The sequence below is a fragment of the Oryctolagus cuniculus genome, chromosome 3 (assembly GCF_051225735.1).
Source record: "Oryctolagus cuniculus isolate XC-2025 breed Fujian yellow rabbit chromosome 3, ASM5122573v1, whole genome shotgun sequence".
NCBI lineage: Eukaryota > Metazoa > Chordata > Mammalia > Lagomorpha > Leporidae > Oryctolagus > Oryctolagus cuniculus.
In genome coordinates this window covers 39422096-39446197 of record NC_142869.1, presented here as the reverse complement: position 1 = coordinate 39446197, position 24102 = coordinate 39422096, and the positions used below count along the sequence as shown (strand labels likewise).

At 45.5% G+C, this 24102-nt stretch overlaps 1 protein-coding gene across 4 annotated transcripts in view; it reads left to right on the top strand.

Annotated features, from left to right (window-relative positions):
- AOX3 (aldehyde oxidase 3) overlaps nucleotides 1–24102 on the top strand; it is a 129424-nt gene that overhangs the window by 15484 nt on the left and 89838 nt on the right. For 2 of the 4 annotated variants that reach the window (XM_089328022.1, NM_001308460.2), the window contains 9 exon segments: nucleotides 1988–2068; nucleotides 7666–7810; nucleotides 8248–8340; nucleotides 12646–12797; nucleotides 14818–14911; nucleotides 17666–17775; nucleotides 20201–20385; nucleotides 20681–20843; nucleotides 21138–21230. In XM_089328022.1, the coding sequence (XP_089184148.1) occupies nucleotides 1988–2068; nucleotides 7666–7810; nucleotides 8248–8340; nucleotides 12646–12797; nucleotides 14818–14911; nucleotides 17666–17775; nucleotides 20201–20385; nucleotides 20681–20843; nucleotides 21138–21230 (1116 nt within the window). 4 annotated transcript variants of the gene reach the window in all.

The following is a 24102-nucleotide window of genomic DNA, read 5'->3' as shown; positions in this document are numbered from 1 at the left end:
AACGCTATTCCCTCTAAAAGCCACATTTGCTGAATTCTTGGGAAAGACTGGGACTGGATAGGGGATACTGTAAGGATCGCTGTGAGCTGCTTCCCTAGGGGCCACCAAGCATCACGGTCTAGAGAGACAGAGAAGGCCAGGCTTGGCCCGAACATTTACAGGCCCAAAGATTGTTTTCTATTCCCACCCCAGTCCTGTCCTACATCACAGATTGGACACCCAGCTCCTATGTCCAAACCTCATCTATTCCTCCAACAGCTGCCCTTAGCCACAGCTCGGGTCTGGGCATTGGGTCTCTCTGGGAGGATGGACTGGAGCAGGGGCCGGCGTGGGCCCTGGAAGCGGTTTGGGGACTCTTGGACAGGGAATTCCAAGGTCGTGGGGACCCACAGCTTCTGTCTGGAAGATGAGCTGTAGGCTGAGTGGAAAGTCCCTTGTCCCTGAGGGTTTCTTTGTCCCTTGGGGAGTGGCATGGTGAGAAGGGGGCCAGAGCAGGAACCCAGTTACCTTGAGCCTCAGGGCAATCCCAGAAATGGGCTCCTTGAGCTGCACCTGATGCTCTGACATCAAAAGAAATACAAATAAGAGTGAACTCCAGGAGGGCAGGCCTCTGACATAAAACGGATCATTCCACAAAACCTAACAAAGGGCTTGGTCTACACATCACGCATTCTTCTGCTGTTACTTTCCCTACTTCACCTACCCCCCAAGCATCAACTGATCACCCCTACTTCCTGTTAGCACTTCTCATGGGTGAACCCTCCTGGCACTGGAGCAGCCACCAGTTGGAGTAGATCTGCTGAAAAGCCATTTCTCCCTTTGAGCTGGGACCGCTGCCGGTAGCACAGCTACACCCTGCTGCTTCTGCACTCACCCCCCAGCTCCTTTCCAGCTAAGCCCTTCGTCTCATTCACTCCTGAGAGTCCAGGTGACGGCGCCATAAATGATCTTCAAAGCCATAGCTCTTCTTTTCTCTGGCCCTTCCCTCACAAACCCCAGCACAACTCCCTCCTTCCTCTCCATAGCACCCTCTCGTGACGTCCATGGTTATGCTGACATCATCATCATCTTTTATGTTTTCCCCCCAAGAGCTGAACCCTCACGGTTCTCACAGAGACAGGTTCTGGAGCAGCTGAGCCTTCTCCTCTGCACTCCCCTCCCCTGCCCCAGACTTCTTCCTTCAGGCTGAGATTATTGCAAGATTCCCCTCCTGGGCGCCTACCTGCCAACACCACCCATCTGACCCAACTCATGGCAGAGCTCTCAGCATCGCCGAGGAAGCTTTTCTGCAATTCAGTCTTCCTGGATCAGCCAGACCTCGCTGTGGTGTGGTCCAAGAACAGCTCTGAGCTTCTCCTCACCTGCCCCGGGGGACAGGTGCAGCAGTCTGCAGGCCTGGGCTGGGAACCACAGAACACTGTCTAATTCATCTTCTTAGAAATGCCAAGTGACTCCCATTGGCCCCAAAATATGACCTCAAGTCTGAAGCCTGCTTTGAAGACTTTGCATTGTCCCAGCCAACCTGCTTCTCACCCTGTCTCCTGCCAGCTTCTTCCCTTGGAGTCAGGAGGGTGTGCTGGACTTGGTTCTGCATTCCACAGATGGCCTTCTCTCTGCGTCGGGGCTGGCTCCATCCCCTGTTCCCCCACCTCCTCCAGGAAGCCCCTCGCCCACTCACTCCCTGACTTCCTGGGGAGTTGTCCTGGTACCACTCTTTGACAACTTGGTGTCTGCTACCCATCTTTGCAGTTCATCTCCACTGCCACGTCCAGGGCCAGGCACAGAGCAGCTGCCTAATAACGGCCAGTTTGGTTCTGCTCGCCCATGCCCAGCCATCTCCAGCCAGGGTGAAGCTGAAGGTCCTATCCATCTATCCCTGTCCAGGCCTTTCCGACCGGAGAAACTTGACCGCTAGTGATGGCGATGCTCTTCAACCTTTGACTTTGTTTTTGTTGAAAAGACTAAACCATGAGTTTCTTCTCCTAAGGTTTGCACCAAGCTGTATGACAAGGAAGAATTCCAGCCCTTGGACCCAACACAGGAGCTTATATTTCCACCTGAACTAATGGTATGTTCTGTTCGGTCTCTTCCTCTGGGTTGAGTTCTCTTTGGATTCTGGCTGTGAGGAAAGGAGCAGTCCCATCAGCCCAGTACTATTAGCCCTGCGGTGTCTTTGTACTATTGTCACCCTCCTCAACCTGTGAGAGGCTTTTTTTCTCCAGATTTTGCCCCTGGGCAGATCCACTCTGTCCCTAATCGCTCATCTAATGGAAGCTTTCTCCCTTGGAGTCCAGAACAAGACATCACAGGATCTGTTCTGTGATGTCTATTCTATTCTTTATTCAGATTCTGATTCAAGGCAAATTCAGGATACACACTGTGTGCATGCAGGTGAGGGCAGTTCCAAGCTTCCTATCTGAGATCATCTAACAGGGCTCAGAGCATTTAACTGCTTCCTTTCCTTTATCTCTTTAAATTACTCCTTTAGGCATGGATTTCACAAACTTCTACTTGGGAGCAGGGCACTTGGGATACTGAAACAAACAATCTGTGTGTCCCTAAGGAGCTCCCAGGCAAATGGAGGAGCTAGACTGGGTGTCAATAACGGGGCAACAGAGCCTGCAGACTCATGACTCAGCTTCTAAGCATTGAGCAGAGAGCCAGAGGTGGGGTAGGGTGGGCTTTCCAAGAGGCTCCTCCAGCGAGCCAAGCTGGAGCTAAAACTTGGATTCTCCATAGATAATATTGGGAAGTGGGAAAGGGGAAGAAATGGAATATGGAGAAGAACTGCTGGGCAAAGGGGCAATCACGTGCGCTGGCCTGTGCCAGGGTGAGACTATCAAGAAAAGACAAGCAATGGAGATGACAAGGGCGTGGTGCACCGGAGGCTTCCTCCTATTTCCCTCTTCATCCCCTAGAGTGAGGTGGAGGCAGGCAGAGGCCAGATCCGGATGAGTTTCATGGACAACACAGAGCCATGAAAGGACTTTGACTGGGAGAGAGTCTTACCGTGTCTACAGTTCTGAAGGCTCCCTCTGACTTCTGTGTGCAGAAGATTGGGAGGAGCCACAGAGGAGTGCAGGGGGGCAGGGAGTTATCCTGTGGCCCAGGAAAGAGCCAATGGCATCAAAGATCATGGTGTGGGTAGTGGAGATGGAGAGAAGGTGCGATGGGAGAGATATGTAAGAGAGATAATCAATTGGATTTTGCGGTAGATTGGATTTAAGTTGAAAAAGGAAGGGGTTGGCATCGTGGCATAGTGGGGTAACCCACCCCCTGCGATGCTGGCATCCCATACAGGCACTGGTTCGTATCCCAGCTGCTCCACTTCCGATCCAGCTCCCTGCTAACACGCCTGGCAAAACAGTAGAAGATATCCTGGGTTTGGACCCCTGTACCTGCATGGGAAAGCCAGATGGAGTTCTAAGTTCTGGCTTTGGCCTGGCCCAGTCCTGGCCATTGTGGCCAGTTGGGGAGTGAACCAGCAGATGGGAGATCTCTGTATCTCTCCCTCTCTCTAACTCTGTCTTCCAAATCCGTGTCAAGAGTGACCTCTAGGCACGTAGGAGCAGAGAACATCCAGCCCCAAATGAGGCCGGTGAAATCATTTAGTCTGACCCTGCAGAGGCAACCCAGACAGAACTCAAAATTCAATAAATCCATAGCAGGCTAATTTTTAAGTTGATAATTGTATATGGTCTGTGAATGATGTTACAAATATCCAAATGACCCGTGGCAACAAAAATGTTCCCCACCCCTGGTAGAGTTTGCACAATGAGTTACTGAGTTAGGGATATGGAGTCAAGCCACTTTACAGGGCGCAGATCAAGAATTCAGATTTTCACATCCTAGCCTGAGATCCTTTTAACAAACCCAAAGAGACGTGTCAAGTGGGTAGTTGAAAGCTCAGAGACGCGGTTAGGGCTGATTGTATAAACTGTCAAGTAACCGGGATCAAAACTGTGGACACAGTTGAAAGCTTAGCTGAGAAGACAACTTGGATCTAAGTCCAAGGGAATTCCAGTGGCTAACGAATTAGGTAGAAGAACAAGTAGACCCGAGAGATGGGGTGGCAGAGGTCAGCAAGCAGGCATAACCATCAGGATCCGGAGGCATCCAGAAGTGAGGGAGGAGAGCGTTTTCAGGGTGGTCAGACACAGGGAATGAGCTGAGAGACCTGGTGGGCTGAGAGGGAAAGGGCACTGCGGCCATGCACTTTGCAAAAGCAGGGAGGACTGTATTGAGGAGAAAGTAGGAAGGCAAGAAACAGAGAGGATGGCTTACCAGAGTGCTTCGCAGAACCAGCAGAGGGAGAGAAAATGTACAAGGCAATAGCTCGGGGGAGTCTGGGGATGAGCAGCTTTGCGTTTTGCCTTCTCCATTAGTGGCCGAGTCTGGCAAGTATTTAAATACCGATGGGAAGAATAGAAGTTAAAAGAGATACTGAATCATTAAGAGGTGGAAGGAGAGGTCTGGATGGCCAGACCCCTTTCTCTATTTCTTTCAGAAACCTTTCACTAAAACAGTCCTTCCAAGTCTGGGGGAAAGCCCCTGGGCACCCCGCACAGCTCTGTCCACCTCGGACAGGGCGACTCTAGTCACGATCGATTCCAGTCACGATTGCTGCTTTCTTTCTTTTTTTTAATTTTTTATTTATTTTATGACAGACAGAGTGGACAGTGAGAGAGCGAGACAGAGAGAAAGGTCTTCCTTTATCCGTTGGTTCACGCTGCAATGACCGCTGCGGCCGGTGCACCGCGCTGATCTGAAGCCAGGAGCCAGGTGCTTCCTCCTGGTTTCCCATGCGGGTGCAGGGCCCAAGCACTTGGGCCATCCTCCACTGCACTCCCGGGCCACAGCAGAGAGCTGGACAGGAAGAGTAGTAACCGGGACAGAATCCAGCGCCCCGACTGGGACTAGAACCCGATGTGCCTGAGCCGCAGGCAGAGGATTAGCCTAGTGAGGCACGCCGGCCACGATCACCACTTTCTCCCCAGGCCGTGGGCTTGAGTGGCCCCGGGGGAGAAGGGTTGACTGCTGTTTCCCCATTCCCCAACACCATGATTCTCACTTTTTTGGTTTCAGAGCCACTTACCCTTAAAGCTTATGAACATGTGTGGTCTGAAAGTAAAGCTAGAAAATGTCTTACACTCACAAGTCACAAGAGAAAGCCCGTTGAGCAATAGCACAAATAGCATGGGGAATTATTATATTTTTCCACCAGAAAAATCAGTGAGAAGAGTGAGCATTTTTGTAAATCTCTCTCATAGTGGTTTAAATAAAAAGGCAGCTGGATTCACATATCTGCTTCTACATTCAGTTGGTGGTGATTGCACACATCATGTAGACTTTGTAAAACCCCACCGCGTGCTCGGGAGAGAATGAGAAGGAAGAAAATTTCTACCTTTCGTTATAAAGTTGTTTTGACCTGGGGACCCCTGAGAGGACTTCCAGGGCCCCCAAGAATGCCTGGACTACACTTTGAGAAGTGGGCCTGATGAGAGGAACACACCAATTATTTCATTTATCAGGATTTGAATTCATTCCTGGGGACTCCCACCTTGCTGTCTGGCTTTCCAACAAAACACATAACTTAAAGCAATGCTGGCAGAATCCTTATGATAAAGAATTCTCATTTAGCCAACCTGTCTTTAAGTTTTGTTCCATTTCCAACAGCTTCCGCCGTGATTTTTGTTCGATGTGGAATTATTCAGCCTGAAATCATCTACAGAGACAATGGAAATTTCACTGAAAGCTTTGGCCTTTTGATGGTTCCTACTCAGAAAACAATACTTGTGCATAAAATGTTCTTGCTGGGGCATCATCAAAGTTAATTACCAGCAAATTAAACAATTCAATTCCATCTTGAGAAACGGTTCCCTGGCTTATTATTAACCAACAGAAGTGGTTTCAACTAGGCCTCCTTCAGATGCATGGAGTGATTTCAGTTCCACAGGGCCCAGGGCAAGGAGCCCTTGGGTTCATGGCCTGTTTCTGTTAATCACCTGTATCACCTTGACCAGGTCACTTCCCCTCTCAGGCCTCACTGCTTTGTTTTCTGTAAAACAAGATCGGTGGTTCTCAGTACAGAAGCAATTAGTATTCAAGGGCTTTTCCTTGAATGCCATGTTTTTTGTTGAACATCATTGAATTGCAGTAAATTTAATTAGATTTCATGGAATAAAGGCAATTTTAGATCTAGAAATTATGACTGGATTAGGTGATATCTGAACCAAATCAAAACAGGGAGCAAAAGCATCCATTAAAAAAGAAAAGAGAAAATTAAGACTACCTGAGCCAGCATGGGCAATGTGCAAATTGCCCTTGTACGTATTTATCTCATATTTGTCTTTCCCACCTTATTTTTTTTTTAAGATTTATTTATTTATTTGAAAGTCATCATTACACAGAGAGAGGAGAGGCAGAGAGAAGAGAGAGAGAGAGAGAGAGAGAGAGAGAGAGGTCTTCCATCTGATGGTTCACTCCTCAGTTGGCTGCAACGGCAGGAGTTGCGCCGATCTGAAGCCAGGAGCCAAGAGCTTCTTCCGGGTCTCCTACGTGGGTGCAGGGGCCCAAGGACTTGGGCCATCTTCCACTGCTTTCCCAGGCCATAGCAGAGAGCTGGATCGGAAGAGGAGCAGCTGGGACTAGAACCGGTGCCCAAATGGGATCCCAGTGCTTTAGGCCAAGGCGTTAACCGACTGCGCCACGGTGCCAGCCCCATTTCCCACCTTATTTTAAAATTGTTTTATTTTTGACACAGAAAAATTACTCATTTTATGGGATACCATGTGCTGTTTTGATTCAAGTACACTAGTGTAATGTCCACTCAGGGTAGAGAGATCTATCTCCTCAAACACAATCCACCTTGTCACCTGCCACAGCCATTATTTTAGAGAAAAAAATGTAGTCATTCAAGTAACCACTATTCTACTTTTAGATCAGAGAAAAGACCAACTTTAATCTAGTGCTTGAAAACCCGCAATGTTGCTTGGGAAGCAGTAAATGGTTTGTGAGAGGAAGGGCCCCACTGGCTCTAATAAACCCAGCATTCTTTGTTTCCACTGTATTTCCACTGCTCAACAAAACAGCCAGCCTTACTCCATACTTCAGTGAGATCTGAGAACCGAAAGGCTTCTCATATCATCTACTCAAATCCCTAATTTTCAGATACAGCAACCTAGCCTGGAGAGGTTCCAGGGCTTCCCTAAGTCCTCCAGACTACTTAGTGGATAGGCTGGGATTAGAATCTGGCTCCTCCACCTCCAGATGTGGTCAGTGAATTTCCATTCGACAAGCTTGCCTGATAATAAATGGCACACAACCCTCTGTGCAATACAGCTCCCCGTTGGTGTTTTCTTACTATTTGTAACTTAGTCATGATTTCTTCATTTGGAAGTCTGATGTTGTAAATCTCCGTGGGACACAGGATTCTTGTTTGTTTATAAGACTTCATTAAAATCCACTTAGTTCTTTTCAAGCTATAAGAGATGGAAAACAAATCACACAAAAGAGTGGATTTAATTGTAGACAGATGGGAGCGTTGTCCTGCCAGTACCAGCCTTTGTGATCCCTGGTGGGATCCATTGTTCTGTGTGTGAGTTGCAATGAAGTCTGTGTATTTTGTCATTGACATCAGCATTAAGTCTGCATTATCTCCTGCAGAGAATGGCAGAAGATCCCCAAAAGAAAGTTCTGACTTTCCACGGGGAGAAGACTACCTGGATTTCCCCAGGAACCCTGGCAGGCCTCCTGGAGCTGAAGATGGAGCACCCCGATGCACCTCTGGTGATGGGGAACACTTCTCTAGGTAGGTAGTGGAGGACCCGGTTCCCTCTTCTCTATTGAAAATCCCAATTAGTGAAAGTTCTGGAGTCTGCTCAGAAATCCAAACACATACCTGATGATTCAGACTCAACCCCTTGCCTGGTTGATGGCCAGCTTGTTACAAGATTAATATCTCTGGTTCCTGAAGAACAGTTTGTCCAGCAGAAGGCGATTAGATTTCTCTGAGGTTACATTTTCCCCGCTTTCAGGCATCAGTGACTAGTAAAGCAGCTGTTTCTGTCATAGGGTTCTAGGATGAAGAAATCCACAGATGTTTCACTGCTTGGGTCAGACTCAGTTCAGATGTAGGGGGACTTTGTTTATTAGGCCTATCACAAACACTTCTAAGTCTTAGCATTACTTGCTAAATGAGATCTCAATCGCTTCTTTCCCACTAACGAGAATTCTTCTATCTTTTAGGGCCTGATATGAAGTTCAAAGGAGTTTCCCCTCCCATTATTATCTCTCCTGCAAGGATATTGGAATTATTTATTGTGACTAACACAGAAGAAGGTGTGTTCTCATTTACCGTAACACGGTGCTTGTGTTGCAGATGGTTCTGTTAAAGAAAGCTCGGGCTGTTTGACACTAGCCAGATCACAGGGTCATGGGGCTGCGGGAAGACCTCCTTGGCTCTTGTAATGTTGAACCACATCAGCCCTTGGAAAAGACCATGTCCTAGGTTCAGTAAGTCCTGGAGAAGACTGTCCCTCTTGTCTCGAGACTCAAGTCTCTGCGCAGAGCAGGACTTGCCCGATGTTGCTGATTTACCCAGAACCCTTCCAGCTGTCTCTAGCCACCTCAGCTAGTCAAGGAGTGCTCAGCCTGTTTCTTCCCCAGCAGCAGAGGAAAACAGCTAGCACCTTCTCTGCTAAATAGCTCAGGTTTCACCAGGAAGTCTTTTAGTCTCCCTTCTCCAACTCAGCCAAGCCACTGGTGGTGATTGTCCCAAAGCTGCCAAAGACAGGCAGGAATTTTTTTCTTGACAAATTAACACTCAGTTCTTTAGATCCACATTATTTAGAGAAAAATACCAGTGGGGTAAAACCATTTTATTCAACTTAATATTTTAGTTATCATCTTTTGAGATAATTTATTTTAGTTCGCATTATAGTCAAAGGCTTAACACTCCAGTGAGCCAAGAGTTCAACAAATACAAAGTAGAAAGGCCATCATTCAGCAGGGAAGGAGGGAAAGAGGCAAGGACTATAAACCCTAATCAAGGCGGCACCTTGGCTCACTAGGCTAATCCTCCGCCTGTGGTGCCGTCACCCCAGGTTCTAGTCCCAGTCAGAGTGCTGGATTCTGTCCCGGTTGCCCCTCTTCCAGTCCAGCTCTCTGCTGTGGCCCGGGAGGGCAGTGGAAGATGGCCCAAGTGCTTGGGCCCTGCACCCCATGGGAGACCAGGAGAAGCACCTGGCTCCTGGTTTCGGATTGGTGCAGTGCACCAGCCATGGAGGCCATTTGAGGGGTGAACCAACGGAAGGAAGACCTTTCTCTCTGTCTCTCTCTCTCACTGTCTAACTCTGCCTGTCAAAAAACAAAACAAAACAAAAAAACCCTAATCAAATGAAAAGATGCTCAACTGCACTCACATAAAGTCAGTTTTAAAATAGTCACAAAATCATGAAAACTATAGAATACCAGTATAAAATGCCTATCAGTTTGCTTGACAAAGATTTAAAACAAAGTGTGACCATTTTTTAAACACTCATTTGTTTATGAACTTCATAATCCGAGGTTTTTACCATGTGCCAGGCAATGGGCTGTCTGCTGGTAAACTGAGGCTCCTAGAGAAGATTCTTCGTGGAGAGCTGGTAGTCCTGTGGATGTTGATATCTTACAGGCCTACATTCTTTCAGCCTCCTCCACCCTCTCAGGGATGCTTCCAAAATTGGGCTAATTGGGGATTAGCTCTGTTAAAGTGATTTTTAAATTTTAATTACAGAGAGTCTGGGATTCTGAAGGAAGGAAAAGCCAAAAATAAATACCCATCGAAAACACTGCATATTTTGATTTTAAAGCCAGATATAAATGTGCAAGCACTAAGTAAAAGATCTTGTGTTTTTATGCTCTTCTTAACACTTTTTCATGTATTTTCTATTAACAAATCTGTTTGACTTTGATAACTAGAAAAATGCAGATTTTTTTTAAAAAAACTTTTTGTTCTATCTTGTAGAAATATACTAGTACAAAGAGAGTGTGGGCGATGCTAGGGAAATTTCTACCTAAAACACCATTTCTGTCACCTTGTAGTCCTCTGGACAACTGGAAAATTGTGGTTTACACACACACACCTGTTAGTGTTGCTGGCTCCACCTGTGGTTTCATTACTGCTGAGTCAACCTCATGGTTCTGGCTCTTTATCTGAGAAGTTAACTCGTTCTCCTAATCTTTATTTGTTTTGCCTTTGAACCTGAGTCCTGTTGTAGTAAACTTCCTTTGAAGTCTAAATAAATATCTGTGTTTTCATCTCAAAGGGCAGGGAACTTTGTTTTCAAGTGCTCAAAGTCAAATCATAGCCATGTTCAAACAGGTCAAATAAGTTTATGTTCTGAGTTCACAGTGTAATAATGAGAAGCTATAGAACAATGGGCAGGTGGACAGCTGTCTTTCTTTCTTTTTTTTTTTTTTTTTTTGACAGGCAGAGTGGACAGTGAGAGAGAGAGACAGAGAGAAAGGTCTTCCTTTGCCATTGGTTCACCCTCCAATGGCTGTCATGGCTGGCGCGCTGCGATCGGCGCACCACGCTGATCCGAAGGCAGGAGCCAGGTGCTTCTCCTGGTCTCCCATGCGGGTGCAGGGGCCAAGGACGTGGGCCATCCTCCACCGCACTCCCTGGCCACAGCAGAGAGACAGCTGTCTTCTTTCTAGATAAATCCTTAGACTCCTGAGCTGGGACACTTGTTCTAAATTAGCATATGTGGTAAGCAAAACAGAACCTTACTGAAGGAAATTCTGCCACGAAATGAATTTATCAGTCACATTTATGCAAATGAAATTCAAACCATGCTTAATGAAATGGTCTCAGCTCCAAGAACTACTGCAAGCAAACCTTATTTAAAATGAGAGTCACAAAGCTCACTGCAGATTCTTTTTCCAAAAGCTGTTTCTGTCCAACTTCCCAAAATTAAAGCATGAGCTCCCCCTGCTGAGTGAATTAATGTGTTGATAAAACAGAATCTAAAACACTTGTGCCTTGCCTGTTACACCATTATGTTCTTAGAAACATAAGCGATGATAATTTTTTTTCTTAAGCTCATGATTATGGAACAGAGTGGGATAGAAAGGTAAAGAAAATTCTTCTACAAAGTAGAGATTCGTTGCTTGAGATTTTTCAGTTTCTAGCAAGATTTCCTAAACACAGCTCCTGGCATGGCAGAACTTTGAAATCAACATGATGAAAACCAGGAGGAGGTTACAAGCCTCATGCCCACTCCTACCCTATTACCTGCCTCTGTTTCCTCCCAAGCTCTGATGTACGACATTATGTTTTCTTATTTATTCATTTTTCTGGTAGTGGATGTCTCCTCCCACTAGAATGGTGGCTTCCTAACAGAAGAGACCTCATCTGGGCTCTCAGCTCCCAGAACAGGGCCTGGCACCCGTAGGTTCTCAGGAACTTTTGTTTCCGTGGAGGGGGGGGGGGCAGGCAGGAGGCTGGCATTTATTGTAGCTTCACCTGGGAGTACGGCTCAATTGCAGAACGATTCTGTGCCCATCACGTGGAACTGTGAAGGAATTAGGTAGGAAATGATTGAAATGCAGTAACTAAGGAGGGCACAGGGAAGCCCTGTGGCTCGGGACCCGAGCTCAGCTTTAAGCCTGTGGAGGGTGTGGTGAAGGTAGACCAGGAAACAAGCACGGTGCTAGGCACAGGGGACACAACGGCTTAATGAAGAGGGTGTGGACCTGGCCCTCGTGGTGTTTACAACAGCTGGTGAAGACAGGCGCCACGCAGATCATCACTCAAATGAAAGTCCCAATTGCAGCTGTGACAGGTGCTAAGCAGCAGAGGAACGTGGTGTCAAAGGAGCAGGAACAGGACAACCCAGCCTTACTGGGGAGTGAGGAAAGACTTTTCCTGCTAGGATCAAAGTCACATGGGGGCCGGCGCCGCGGCTCACTAGGCTAATCCTCCGCCTAGCGGCGCCGGCACACCGGGTTCTAGTCCCGGTCGGGGCGCCGGATTCTGTCCCGGTTACCCCTCTTCCAGGCCAGCTCTCTGCTGTGGCCAGGGAGTGCAGTGGAGGATGGCCCAGGTGCTTGGGCCCTGCACCCCATGGGAGACCAGGAAAAGCACCTGGCTCCTGGCTCCTGCCATCGGATCAGCGCGGTGTGCTGGCCGCAGCGCGCCAACCGCGGCGGCCATTGGAGGGTGAACCAACGGCAAAGGAAGACCTTTCTCTCTGTCTCTCTCTCTCACTGTCCACTCTGCCTGTCAAAAAAAAAAAAAAAAAAAAGTCACATGGGAGCAAGAGGGCAGGAAAAGCCCATAGCAAGTGCCGGAGGCCAAAGACGGCGCCCGTTGCTGGCACACAGCGTGGCGGGGAAGGTGGGCGCTGGGCTGTACTGTGCCAAGGAAGGGCGCGTGGGCGTTATCCTCGGAGAAAGAGCAACCAAACCCTGGGATGGTTCTGATTGCCTTTCCGACTTGATTACTGCGTTTCAGCATGTAAAAGGTGGTCTGCAAGGAGTTTCTGTTCGTTTAATAACTGTGACAAAGGAGCATTTATGAACGGGAAAGGTGGCGTTGTGGCACTGTGTCCCCACTCTGGCCTTCTTCCCAGAGCAGTAACCAAAGCATCCCCCTTTCAGGGCTGACCCTGGGTGCTGGCCTCAGGCTGGCCCAGGTGAGGGACGTCCTGGCTGATGCGGTCTCTGAGCTCCCGGAGGAGAAGACGCAGACGTATCGCGCTCTCTTGAAGCACATGAGGACCCTGGCGGGACAGCAGATCAGGAACATGGCAGTACGTCCTCTGCAGGCACCATCGGCGGGGCTGGGGGAGGCGGCAGACATCAGGGAGGAGGGAGTGGGTCCCACACTATTGCTCTTGTTTTCTGTTATCTGTCTCTCTGCTTTTCATGTGGCTGAATCATGGACTCTCTTCAGACCCTGGCAGCATAGGGGGCAGAAGGGGTGGCTGCCCGCCTGGTCTATTCGTCTATGGCCTGGATCTTGCTGTAATTGTCTGTTGAAGATCTATCCAGTCCAGAAAGATCTATGCTTAACTCCCAAAGGGGTTCCTTAACTTGTTACCTTATAAAGACAACTAACAGACTCGCAGAATAGCTAGGGCTGGTGTTCTGGCAGAGCAGATAAAGCTGCCGCCTATGATACCACCATCCCATATGGGCGCGGGTTCAAGTCCTAGCTGCTCCACTTCCAATCCAGCTCCCTGCTGTGGTCTGGGAAAACAGTAGAAGATGGCTCAAGTACTTGGGTCCCTGCACCTGCATGGGAGACCCGGAAGAACCTCCTGGCTTCGACCTGCCCAGCCTCAGCTGTTGTGGCTATTTGGGGAATGGACCACCAGATGACAGAGCTCTCTCCATCTCCAACTCTGCCTTTCAAATGAATAAATACATAAAAAAAAAAAAAATTTTTTTTTTTTTTTGGACAGGCAGAGTGGACAGTGAGAGAGAGAGAGACAGAGAGAAAGGTCTTCCTTTTTGCCGTTGGTTCACCCTTCAATGGCCGCCGCAGCTGGCACACCACGCTGATCCAAAGGCAGGAGGCAGGTGGTTCTCCTGGTCTCCCATGGGGTGCAGGGCCCAAGCACTTGGGCCATCCTCCACTGCACTCCCGGGCCACAGCAGAGAACTGGCCTGGAAGAGGGGCAACTGGGACAGAAACCGGCACCCCGACCGGGACTAGAACCCGGTGTGCTGGCACCGCAAGGCGGAGGATTAGCCTAGTGAGCCGAGGCGCCGGCCAATAAATCTTTTAAAAAAGAGAAATTAGCTGACTTGATAACAAATATAAATGAGAATCATACATTTTACTTAACCTTTTAGTGTAATTCTGTATTGTAACTCTAAAAGATATTTTATAGAGAGCTATAAAATACCCACTGTAAATGTCATATACAAACCGGTAACAAGAATAGCAGGGTTATCCTTGCTAACCATCAGTCCCTTGGAATGAAATAATTGTTGGCTTTTCTGTGGTCCAGTCCATCTCCTCTTCTCTTTTGGCTAGGGCTCTGTGTCTCTTCAGGCTTCTTCTAGGTCCCCTGAAGCCCCAGTACTAAGCTGCCTGAATTAGAGGATCCGGTCAGTCCTCCCATCTGCAATTCGTCACTCACCGTGCGTTCTCCAAAGACAACCTCCTTAGTAATGGAGCTGCCTAGGGTAGCAGCTTCATCCCACATTACAGTGTGTGGCCCATAGGCCATCTCTCGCCTGCCCCCTTCTCACATCTGAATCTCTCCTTACTCAGCTCCACACTCCTGTACCTGCACTACAGCCCATGGGGAGGGTTTCAGTAGCCCTGGCTAGGAGAGTAGCTACTCTTCCCATCCTGCAGATGTCGCTGTCGCAGGGCTGCTGCAGCGCCCCCTCTTTCAAGCTCTGTCTCAGCTCCTAGTTCACCCCATATCTTGCCTCCACCTCCCCCATCCATGTGCTACTCCCTCACTTACTCTGCTTAACCATTTCTTGTCTATCATTGTGTAAGCCACACAAGCATAGCTTCAGAATGAATTCTTCATACGTAAATCTTAATTTGAGTCCCTTCCTAATCAGAAATCAGAAATTGCTGGTATTAAAGTTTTATTTCTCCTGCTTGCCTTCACAATTTGCATTTTGTAAATAAGTAAAGGGAATGGAGGTTCCTCTCAAACATTTGAAGATTTGCAAGACAATCGCTCATCCATGATGGCACTTTTGATTCTAATTGCTGCATCAGGTTGAATAGAAATGTCATTCTCTGTTTAATTCAGCACTCACCAGGAAAGTCCCAAGGTTGCTGACTAATGTTTCTTTCAGTCCTTAGGTGGTCATATAATTAGCAGGCTGCCGACTTCTGATCTCAACCCCATTTTGGGAGTAGGCAATTGCATCCTCAATGTTGCTTCAAAAGGTGAGCTACTGCATTCCCTTAAAGGTGCTGATGTCAGTTTTAGAAACACATATTGAATACGGTTGTAGGATAACACAGGCATCCCTCAGTTAAGTCATTGGATGCAATGCTAACTTTGTACTTTGCTGTGGATATAACTGAGAACACACATTGTGGGGAAGAGTAGGTGGAAATGAACAACTGTAGGCTATCAGAAATACCACTGTAGATAATTAGCATCTCAACTGGCCTTTTTTCTTGCCTGGTCATGACCAAAGGATAACACACCTGTGATGAACTGAGGCTACACAGCAAGTGTACTGTAATGAAGAAAGACTTTTATTTTAGTGCATTTTAATGGGTTTATGACTTACTTTTTGTCCTTGACTTACATGTTTAGGTTCTAAAGATATCATTTATATTTTTAAAAATGTATATTTGATGCTCTGTGTCACACATCACTCAACACTGGACATGTCTGGCACTAGATGTGTGTGTGTCTGTCGGGGGCAGGTGGTGCTCCTCACACACTAAGTAATTCTCCAGCAGATATAGAGTATCTACCTGGAGATGGTATGAGATGCAACAGTTGAAGGGCCACTCTGAAAAGACTGCTCTCCTCACTTGTCAATCCCATGTCCAGGCCTCTGGTCCTTTTGACCAACAGGCTATAAACTGGGGTTTCCCTGACCCCTTTGGGTCCAACTAATTCTCTAGAGTGGCTCACAGGACATAGGGAATGCTTCTCTTTAGCCTTTTATTCTAATGGGTATTAGAAAGGGTCTCAGGAAAGAGCAGATGGAAGAGATACGTAGGCCAAGGCACGTGGGGAAGGGCAGAGTCTCCATGCCCTGGATTAGTCAACTTTTCTTTAATTAAAATACATGACAAGAGCTTCTTGGGAAGTAACAGCTTGGTTTTGGCTCACAGTTTGGAGGTTCACAGTTCAAGTTCAGGGAGCCCCATTAATTGGGGGTCTGATGGAGGCTAGAATGCTTGAGCATCCGAAGAGGAGCAGTCACATGGGGAGCCAGGAAGCAGAGAGAGACACAGCAAGCACGCCTGGCTTATGCATCCAGCACTTCCATGAGAACCTCCTTCAAGGCCAAGCCCCCAGTGACCCAAAGACCTCCCACAGGTCCATCTACCAGATGCCATAATCAGATCAATTCTCCACCCTTAATCCAATCACTGTTAATGTAAGATTCCACTGTAGTTATACATTTTCCCATAAAGAAGTGTCAGTGGCATTGTGAAATACCAAGAACTACATGTGTTGGTCACTATGAATGGTTCTAGACACAGAAATCTTTATAATTTCCTGAATGATAGGAGTGTCTGAAACAGAAGTTCTCAATGGGATTTAGACGTTTCCATGAACTTAGGGAGCCAAGTGTCCTGTTCAATCCACAATGTCCTCTCTGGGTACACTACCCTCCTGGCACCTCCACAAATTCCGCTTCCAAGATGCTCACCTCCACCCTGTCCTTTTGAGGCTCTGTGGAAGCTCCATTACGTAGGCATGACTGGTTACAGCATTGGTCTTTGCTGAAAGTCACAACTCTCATCACATGGTTGGATTTCCCTGGCAACCAGCTGCTTTCCAACTGCCCGTCAAGAGGGACCTCATGAGAGTAAAAGACGCCCTTCCCATGCAAGAAATTCCCAGGAATTAAGGACCTCTGCTACAGGTGCTGCTGTCATTCAGGAAATTACAGAGATCTGAGGATTTCTGTGTCTGGAACCAGAAGCAAAGACCAATACATGCAGTTCTTGTTATTTCACAACACCACGGGGAAATTTATAACTGCAGTGGAATCTGTGGGAGATGATTCATGAGGACCACGACATCTTTAATGGTGTCAAAGGCCTACTGCCTAGGAAACATCTGGTTCTATACTGATCTTGTCAGGTGAATTTATTGGAAATGGAAGATCCAGCAGGACCAGCCTGGGGCAATGACCCCTATGTGGAAAAAAAAAAAAAAAGAAGAAGAAGAAGAAGAAAAAAGGGAATACTTCGTGGTTGACAAACTGCACAAGGGAAATCGGTCTCTTTTCACTTGACTTTTGACCAGAAAGAACATTAGCCAATTTGATCCGCTGCCTTATCCATCAAACTGGCTTCTGGGTGACTTTTACCTCTTACCATAAATCAAAAGTACCTTCAAAAGATCGAGATTTATCACAGCCAAGGCCACAGGCTGTGGAACATCCCCTGAAGGGTGCCCAACGTGGGGTGAGGCAGGCAGTACTGAGATAAATGTCTAACACCTCCTACGGTGACTGCTTTGAGGAGGGTGGCATTCACTTGCTTGCCTGTGCTTTGGGATTTGGGTTTAAGATAATCATATAGCTGGAAGAAGGCCAAGTTCTCCTGAGTAATCTACATATGCTTACCATGCCCCTCTCCAGAATTTAGATTCTTCAGGCTCTCTCCCCCACGGCACTCCCATTGGTCTGCGCTGTCACGTTTGTCCCCTGAGTATGATCATTCTGCCCTACAGGTTACACCATGTCTTGTGAGCAGAGTTGTTCTGGTGACCCGGAGGAGCTGTGCTCTGTTAATACAGGCGGAAGACAATTCAAGACTGAATTTTCGGAGACAGTGGATACAACTTTGGGAAAATTGTGATATTGTGTGTGGCTAGTTTTCAGTTTAATTTTAATTTTAGAATGTATTTTTAGAATAAGAATACCACTGGATTTGATAAAGTACAAAGCCGATTCAGTAGCATAAGTTACCTTTAAATGAAATACTTTTTTTCCCCAACAGAAGGAATGCAGCAAATTCCTTTGAATGATCATTTTCTTGCTGGAGCAACAAATGCAAGCCTTAAGCCAGAACAAGTCCTAGTTTCTGTGTTCATTCCTATCTCTAGAAAGGTATGAGATTGTGGAGTTTATAATGCCCACTTTCTTCTGTTTCCTTTTAGTTGCTTTATTGAACTGTTTTTCATCGCTAGAGTGAAATAGCTGGGGCAAGCTAACTTTATAAGGAAAGGAAAAGAGGTTTATTTAACTCATGTTCCAAAAAGCACGGCACAGGTGCTGGCAAGGCCCCATGGTGCATGGAGAGAATGTATGCAGGAAGAAGTGATCACATCCCAGACAGGAAGCCAGAGGGGTCAGGCTCAGCTTTTTTTTTTTTTTTTTTTTTTATTTATTTATTTGAAAGACAGAGTTACAGAGAGAGGTAGAGACAGAGAGGGAGGTCTTCCATCTGCTGGTTCACCCCCCAGATGTCCGCAATAGCCAGAACTGTGCCAATCCAAAGCCAGGAGCCAGGAGCTTCTTTCAGGTCTCCCAAACAGGTGCAGGGGCCCAGGGATTTGGGCCATCTTCTACTGCTTTCCCAGGCCATAGCTGAGAGCTGGATTGGAAGTGGAACAGCTGGGTCTCGAACTGGCGCCCATATGGGATGGTGCCGGCACTGGAGACGGCAGCTTTACCTGCTATGCTACAGCACCGGTCCCTGGAGTTGCTTTGTTTTTATCTTGAACTAAATTGAGCATAATAAAAACTAGAATTTATAGCAAACATTTATACTTGCCTAGGTACAAGCAGTAGTAGCTGATTAGATGCCAATCTGCTTAAATTACACAACTTCAGGACATTGTGCCATTTTCTGATTTGTCTTCAAGAACTCTAAAAACCATATAATCACAGAGCATATCATTTAAAGAGACCAATGACCTTATTTTATAGATGAGAAGATTGGGGTTCAAAGAAATTTAATTATTTCAACAAAATTTCACAATGAATGGGTGGCAGAACTAGCACCAAAACCCAACATCAGTATCAGGGATAAAAACTAGAATAAAGAATCATTTATAAAATGTTTCACTCTGATGTTAATGTCCAAGATTCATGTATTCTTCAAATAAATAAGAACTTCAGGGAAATAAGGGACCAGTGAGTTCTGATTATACTAAGATACGGATAGCACAGGAGGAATTCAGGTATCCCTTGATGGATGAATATGGCTTTGACTGGCTTTTGTTTGAACTATCTGTTTCAACAGATGGAAACTTGGACTAATGTGGGTGGTTACTATTGCATCTCAAGGCTTGAGCTCTGGATCAGCTTGGCCAATAAATGGAAGTTGGTAGCCATTTATCACACACACAAGAGCAGAATACTTTTTTTTTTTTGACACTTTCCCCTAGTATCATTCATTCATTCAGTTATTTGTAGAATCTGCTGTATAGCACATGAACACCCAGGACAGAGAAAAGTCACCATCATTTGCTAAAAATATTGCTGGATGTCCTCCTCCCCTGATACTCATGCACTGACTTTTTAGCTAAACTTCCTGGATTTGATTGAATGAATTAGGAGAAGAACAAAATGAAACAAAGGTTTGCTGCAGAAAACTCGCCATTAGTCCTCAGAGCCAACAAGTTAAGTCTCTGCTGGTTAGTGTTAGGGATGCTAGGACTTCAGAAGAGTTTTACCAAAGGAGAAAGGAGATGATGTTCTGAGAATGGAGAGTACTCCAGGCTCCTAGTTTTCATGAGAATCTCAGTAGCAACAGTGGGTGATTCTGAAGTGATAGTAGTATTCTTGCCATCACTGCCCCCAAGTTTAACCTGAATCAATTCAGGAAGAAATAGATAGCCCAAGCCAAAGGACACTATAAAACGACTAATCGATGACTCAAAAATGTCAGCCTCATGAAAGACTGGAGGGCTTTTTCAGAGAAAAGGAAAGGAGAGAGGCTTATGCAGGTCTTTTACTGGAGAAACTTGGACATGACCTCTGTTAAATGGCACCATTGCATCAATACTCACCCCTCAGTCTCATTCTCATCTTGGTTGGTGCTGAGGTTATAAAGAAGAAAGAGCCCTTGGCTGTTTTGCTTCTGTTTTGGGGTATTTTTTCTTTTTGGAACTACACCTGGAAACATTTCAGGGATGAAGTATCATGGTGTCTTTGATTAGCTTTCAAATGTGTCACTACAAGTTCTTCCCCAAGACTGAGCTTAAAAACCCGACTCCCATCAGCCCTTCAGGTCTTTCTCTCTTGGAACCACAGCCTCCTGGCTGCTTCGGCAGGAGGTTTCCAACTTGAATAAATCCTGCTTTTCTTTTGGAAAAAAATTAAAAGGTGTCACTAAAACTGTGTGAGTGTGTGTGCATGTCTTGTGTTGGGGGGGGGAGTGGCTAGAGGGAGAGTGAGCCTGTGGGGTACAGTGCTGACCCTTGGTGAATCCGTGAATGTAGGTATCAGTATTTATTGTGCTGTCCTTGAGACTTCTCTGTACATGTGAAAGTTTTCAAAACAAAGCGTTGTTCTTGTTGTATTGCAGTGGGAGTTTGTGTCAGCTTTCAGACAGGCCCCCCGCCAGCAAAATGCCCTTGCAATCGTGAATGCTGGGATGAGAGTCCTTCTCAAAGATGGCACACACACCATTGCGGACTTGAACATCTTATACGGAGGAGTGGGTCCTACTACTGTCAGTGCCAGGGAATCCTGCCAGCGGCTCCTTGGAAGGTGAGTGATAGACTTGCACCTCCTCCCAAATACAGTCTGTTTACCCTTGAATAGCTACAACTGACACGGCTACCCAAGGTGGAGGCCTGTGTCTCTGGAGTGCCACAGCATTTTACAGTAAGTGTATGTGATAACTGAAAGCAAGATTTTAAATAGTACACACAAAGGCCCAGTTGTGTGTGATGGGACTTCCAAGTGAGAAAAACGATGTGATCAATCTTTGTTTACATTTTTAAGATCAGTTTTCTGGTTACTATCACACACTTGTTTATCCCTGAATTTCTTTTGCATCTAGATGCTGGGATGAAGACATGTTGAATGAAGCTTGCAGGCTGGTCCTGGATGAGATCCCACTTCCGGCGTCCGCCCCTGGAGGGAGGGTGGACTACCGCCGAGCTCTCCTGATCAGCTTCCTCTTCAAATTCTACATCGACGTGTGGCGGCAGTTACAGATGAGGGTAAAGTTGCAGCTGTCCTTGGGTTGTCTTGGGGACGAGAGCTTGTTCCATTGCTTTCACCCCAGCCCGGGCCGGGAAGTTAAAGGAGCACCATGTGTCTGTCTCCATGACCATAATTCTGATTTCTGGGATCCCTTATGGACCAAACCATTTCATAGGCACTTCCCCAAAAAAGAAAAATAAAAGTCTGAGGACCATGCAGCCACATAGATTTTGAAGATGTTTTTCTATTAATCAACTGAAGTCTCTCAATTAATAATTCACATTAAAATAATAAAAGCATCTTTACTTCAGGAACCAAGTGGCTACCCTGACATTCCCAAGAAACTCTTAAGTGCCCTGGAAGACTTTCCATTGACCATTCCTTGGGGGATACAGTCATTCGAGGTCAGTACATTTCTGGATGGGCAGAACAGCCACGTAGGGCTGCAACTGTGTTGTCATGTGGTTTTGCTTTTTAATCTCAGTGTGTGTATATATATATATTTATATATATGCATATATACTATATATACATATATATACACTATATATATGAAGTATATATACATATATAGTCTTTTTTATATACAATCTTTTAGGAAAGTTTCAGTTATGGAGATGCTCTACAGTTGGAAAACACAGTAGAATAACAGTTCCCATTAAATCATAACCAAAAAACAAACCTTTATGAATAAAATCAACAGGAAGTATGCAGGACCTGCAAGAAGAGGACTTTTAGATTCTACTGGTAAACTCTCAAAAAAAAAATGACAAAAACACAGACTTGAACAAAAGGAAAGATACAGTCTTTAGCTAGGAAGACACACTGACTGTAAAGTTATAAATTTTTTCTTATTATTCAATAAATTAAATGCATTCTCAATCAAAATACCAACAAGATCCTTTGGGAATTTGATTTCAAAGTTTATCTAGGAAGATAAATATGAATATTTTTGAAAATTATGAACAGTAATAAGGATGAACTAGCCTAGATACTATTGACGTGTATTACAAACCTCTGGTAATTAAACATTATAGGTACTGAAACAGGAAGAGACAAGAGACAAAAAGAACAGTGCAGGATCGAGAAAGGGGCCTCATTAGAAACAAATATACATTTCAAACACATGTAATAAAGTGGAGTATCTAGGAAGGGATATTGGTGTAGCTAACTAACCATTTTAAAAGTAGAAAAAAACTTTAGTGAGTCAGCAGTTGGAAGATCTCCCCCTCTTTGTCATTCTGCCTTTCAAATAAATAAATAAATCTTTAAAAACAGGAATCATGAACTGTACTTCTATTTCTCATGTTACAATAAACAAAGTCTAAATTGCTTAGTTTTTTTTTTTTTTTAAAGATTTTATCTATTTTGAAAGTCAGAGTTATACAGAGAGAAGGAGAGAGAGAGAGAGAGATCTTCCATCCACTGGTTCACTGCCCAGATGGCTGCAAGGGCTAGCATCGGGCCGGGCTGCGGGGAGCCAGGAGCTTCTTCCAGGTCTCCCACATGGGTGACAGTGACCTAGGTATTTCAGCCATCATCTGGTGCTTTCCCAGGCCATTAGCAGGGAGCTGGTTTGGAAGTAGAGAAGCCGAGACGCAAACCGATGCCCATATGGGATGCTAACATCACAGGCAGTGGCTTTATCTGCTATGCCACAATGCTGGCCCCTAAGGTTTTAAAGATCAAAAACTAAAGCATAAAACTACTAGGAAAAAAAATACTCTTTAAACAAAATCCATAGCCTGGGGAAGTCCTTTGTAACTGTGACATGATACCCAGAAATTATAAAAGAAAATATATATTTGATTATATAAAAGAGAAAAACTTGAAGAAAAAATTAGAAATAAACACAGTATAGCCACTGGCAGATCACTGGGAAAATAAGCTATACTGAGCCTCATCCAAAATGTGTTTAACTGCAAATTAAAACTTAAACTAGATATGATTTTAACCTATCAGACTGGCAACAATTTAGGTACCCAGGACCCATTCAATTTGAAAATTTTTTTCTACAAGCATACTTAAAGTCTTCAAAATAGTTGGGTAGGGATTACAGGAGCTCACCAACAGGGGGCAGAAGAAACATGTCCCAGTTTTACCAAAGCCACTTTTTCCCTGACAAAATTTATTTTTTTATAAGAAAAAATTTTATTTGTTTGAAAGGCAGATTGTCAGAGAGAGGGAGATACAGAGAAAGATCTTCCATCTGCTGATTCACTCCCCAAATGGCCGCAATGACCAGGACAGGGCCATCCCATCCCTCCCCCCCCCAAAAAAAAGAGTCAGGAACTCCATCTGGGTCTCCCCAGTTGGGTGGCAGGAACTACAGTCCTTGAGCCATCATCTGCTACCTCCCAGGTGTATTAGCTGGAAGCTTGGATCAGAAGGCAGAGGTAGACCCCATCCAATATGGGATGCAGGCATCCAAGGGGCAGCTTTTCCCACTGCACACAACAGCCAGCCCAGACACGTGATGTTTATATTCAGATGGATGTGCTATAACTTATTAAGCCAGTCCTCACTGTTGGGAATGAGCAGTCTTCCGGTGAGTACGCTAGTACCTAAGCCTGCACACATTCCCAGCTTCGTCCTTAGAACAAATTCCTGGAAGCAGAGTTTCTATCTACTTCTCAGGCTTTTAAAGCTGTGACCATTAGAAAGGCTTGGTTGTTTTTTTTTTTTTTTTTTTCAGTTAACACTCTTAGCAACTGTGTTTGAATGCACCCATTTTATCACACCCTTACCAACTTTAGATATTGCATATTCTAGCTTTCAACAATTGAGAGAAAAATGGGATGTTGCTATTTTGATTAGCATTAGGGTCAGCTTTCCGTATCGGTACTGAATATGCACAGACTCCTTTCTTGTCAATATCCCCTAACAATACAGGATAACAACTAGTTACATGGCGTTTATGTTGTATTAGGTATGATAAGAAGTTAAGGGAGAATTTATAGCCTACAAAGGTTATACTGCAAATTCTATACCACTTTATATAAGGGACTTGAGTAGCTTTGGGTTTGGGTATTTTCAAGTTGTTCTAGAGCCAATCCCCTGTGGATATCAAGGGATGACTATACTTCAGTTATAAGTGAAGTTAAAACCCTTTTCCCCCACTTATTTAATGGCCATTTATAGCGCTATTGTGTTTTTATGCTGGTGAAATCTCATAAAAATGGACACTAAAGACAGATTTTAAGGACAAAACATGCAACAAAAGGGCAGCTAGAAGCCTGAGGGAAATGGAAGGATAGGACTTTTCACTGACCTGGG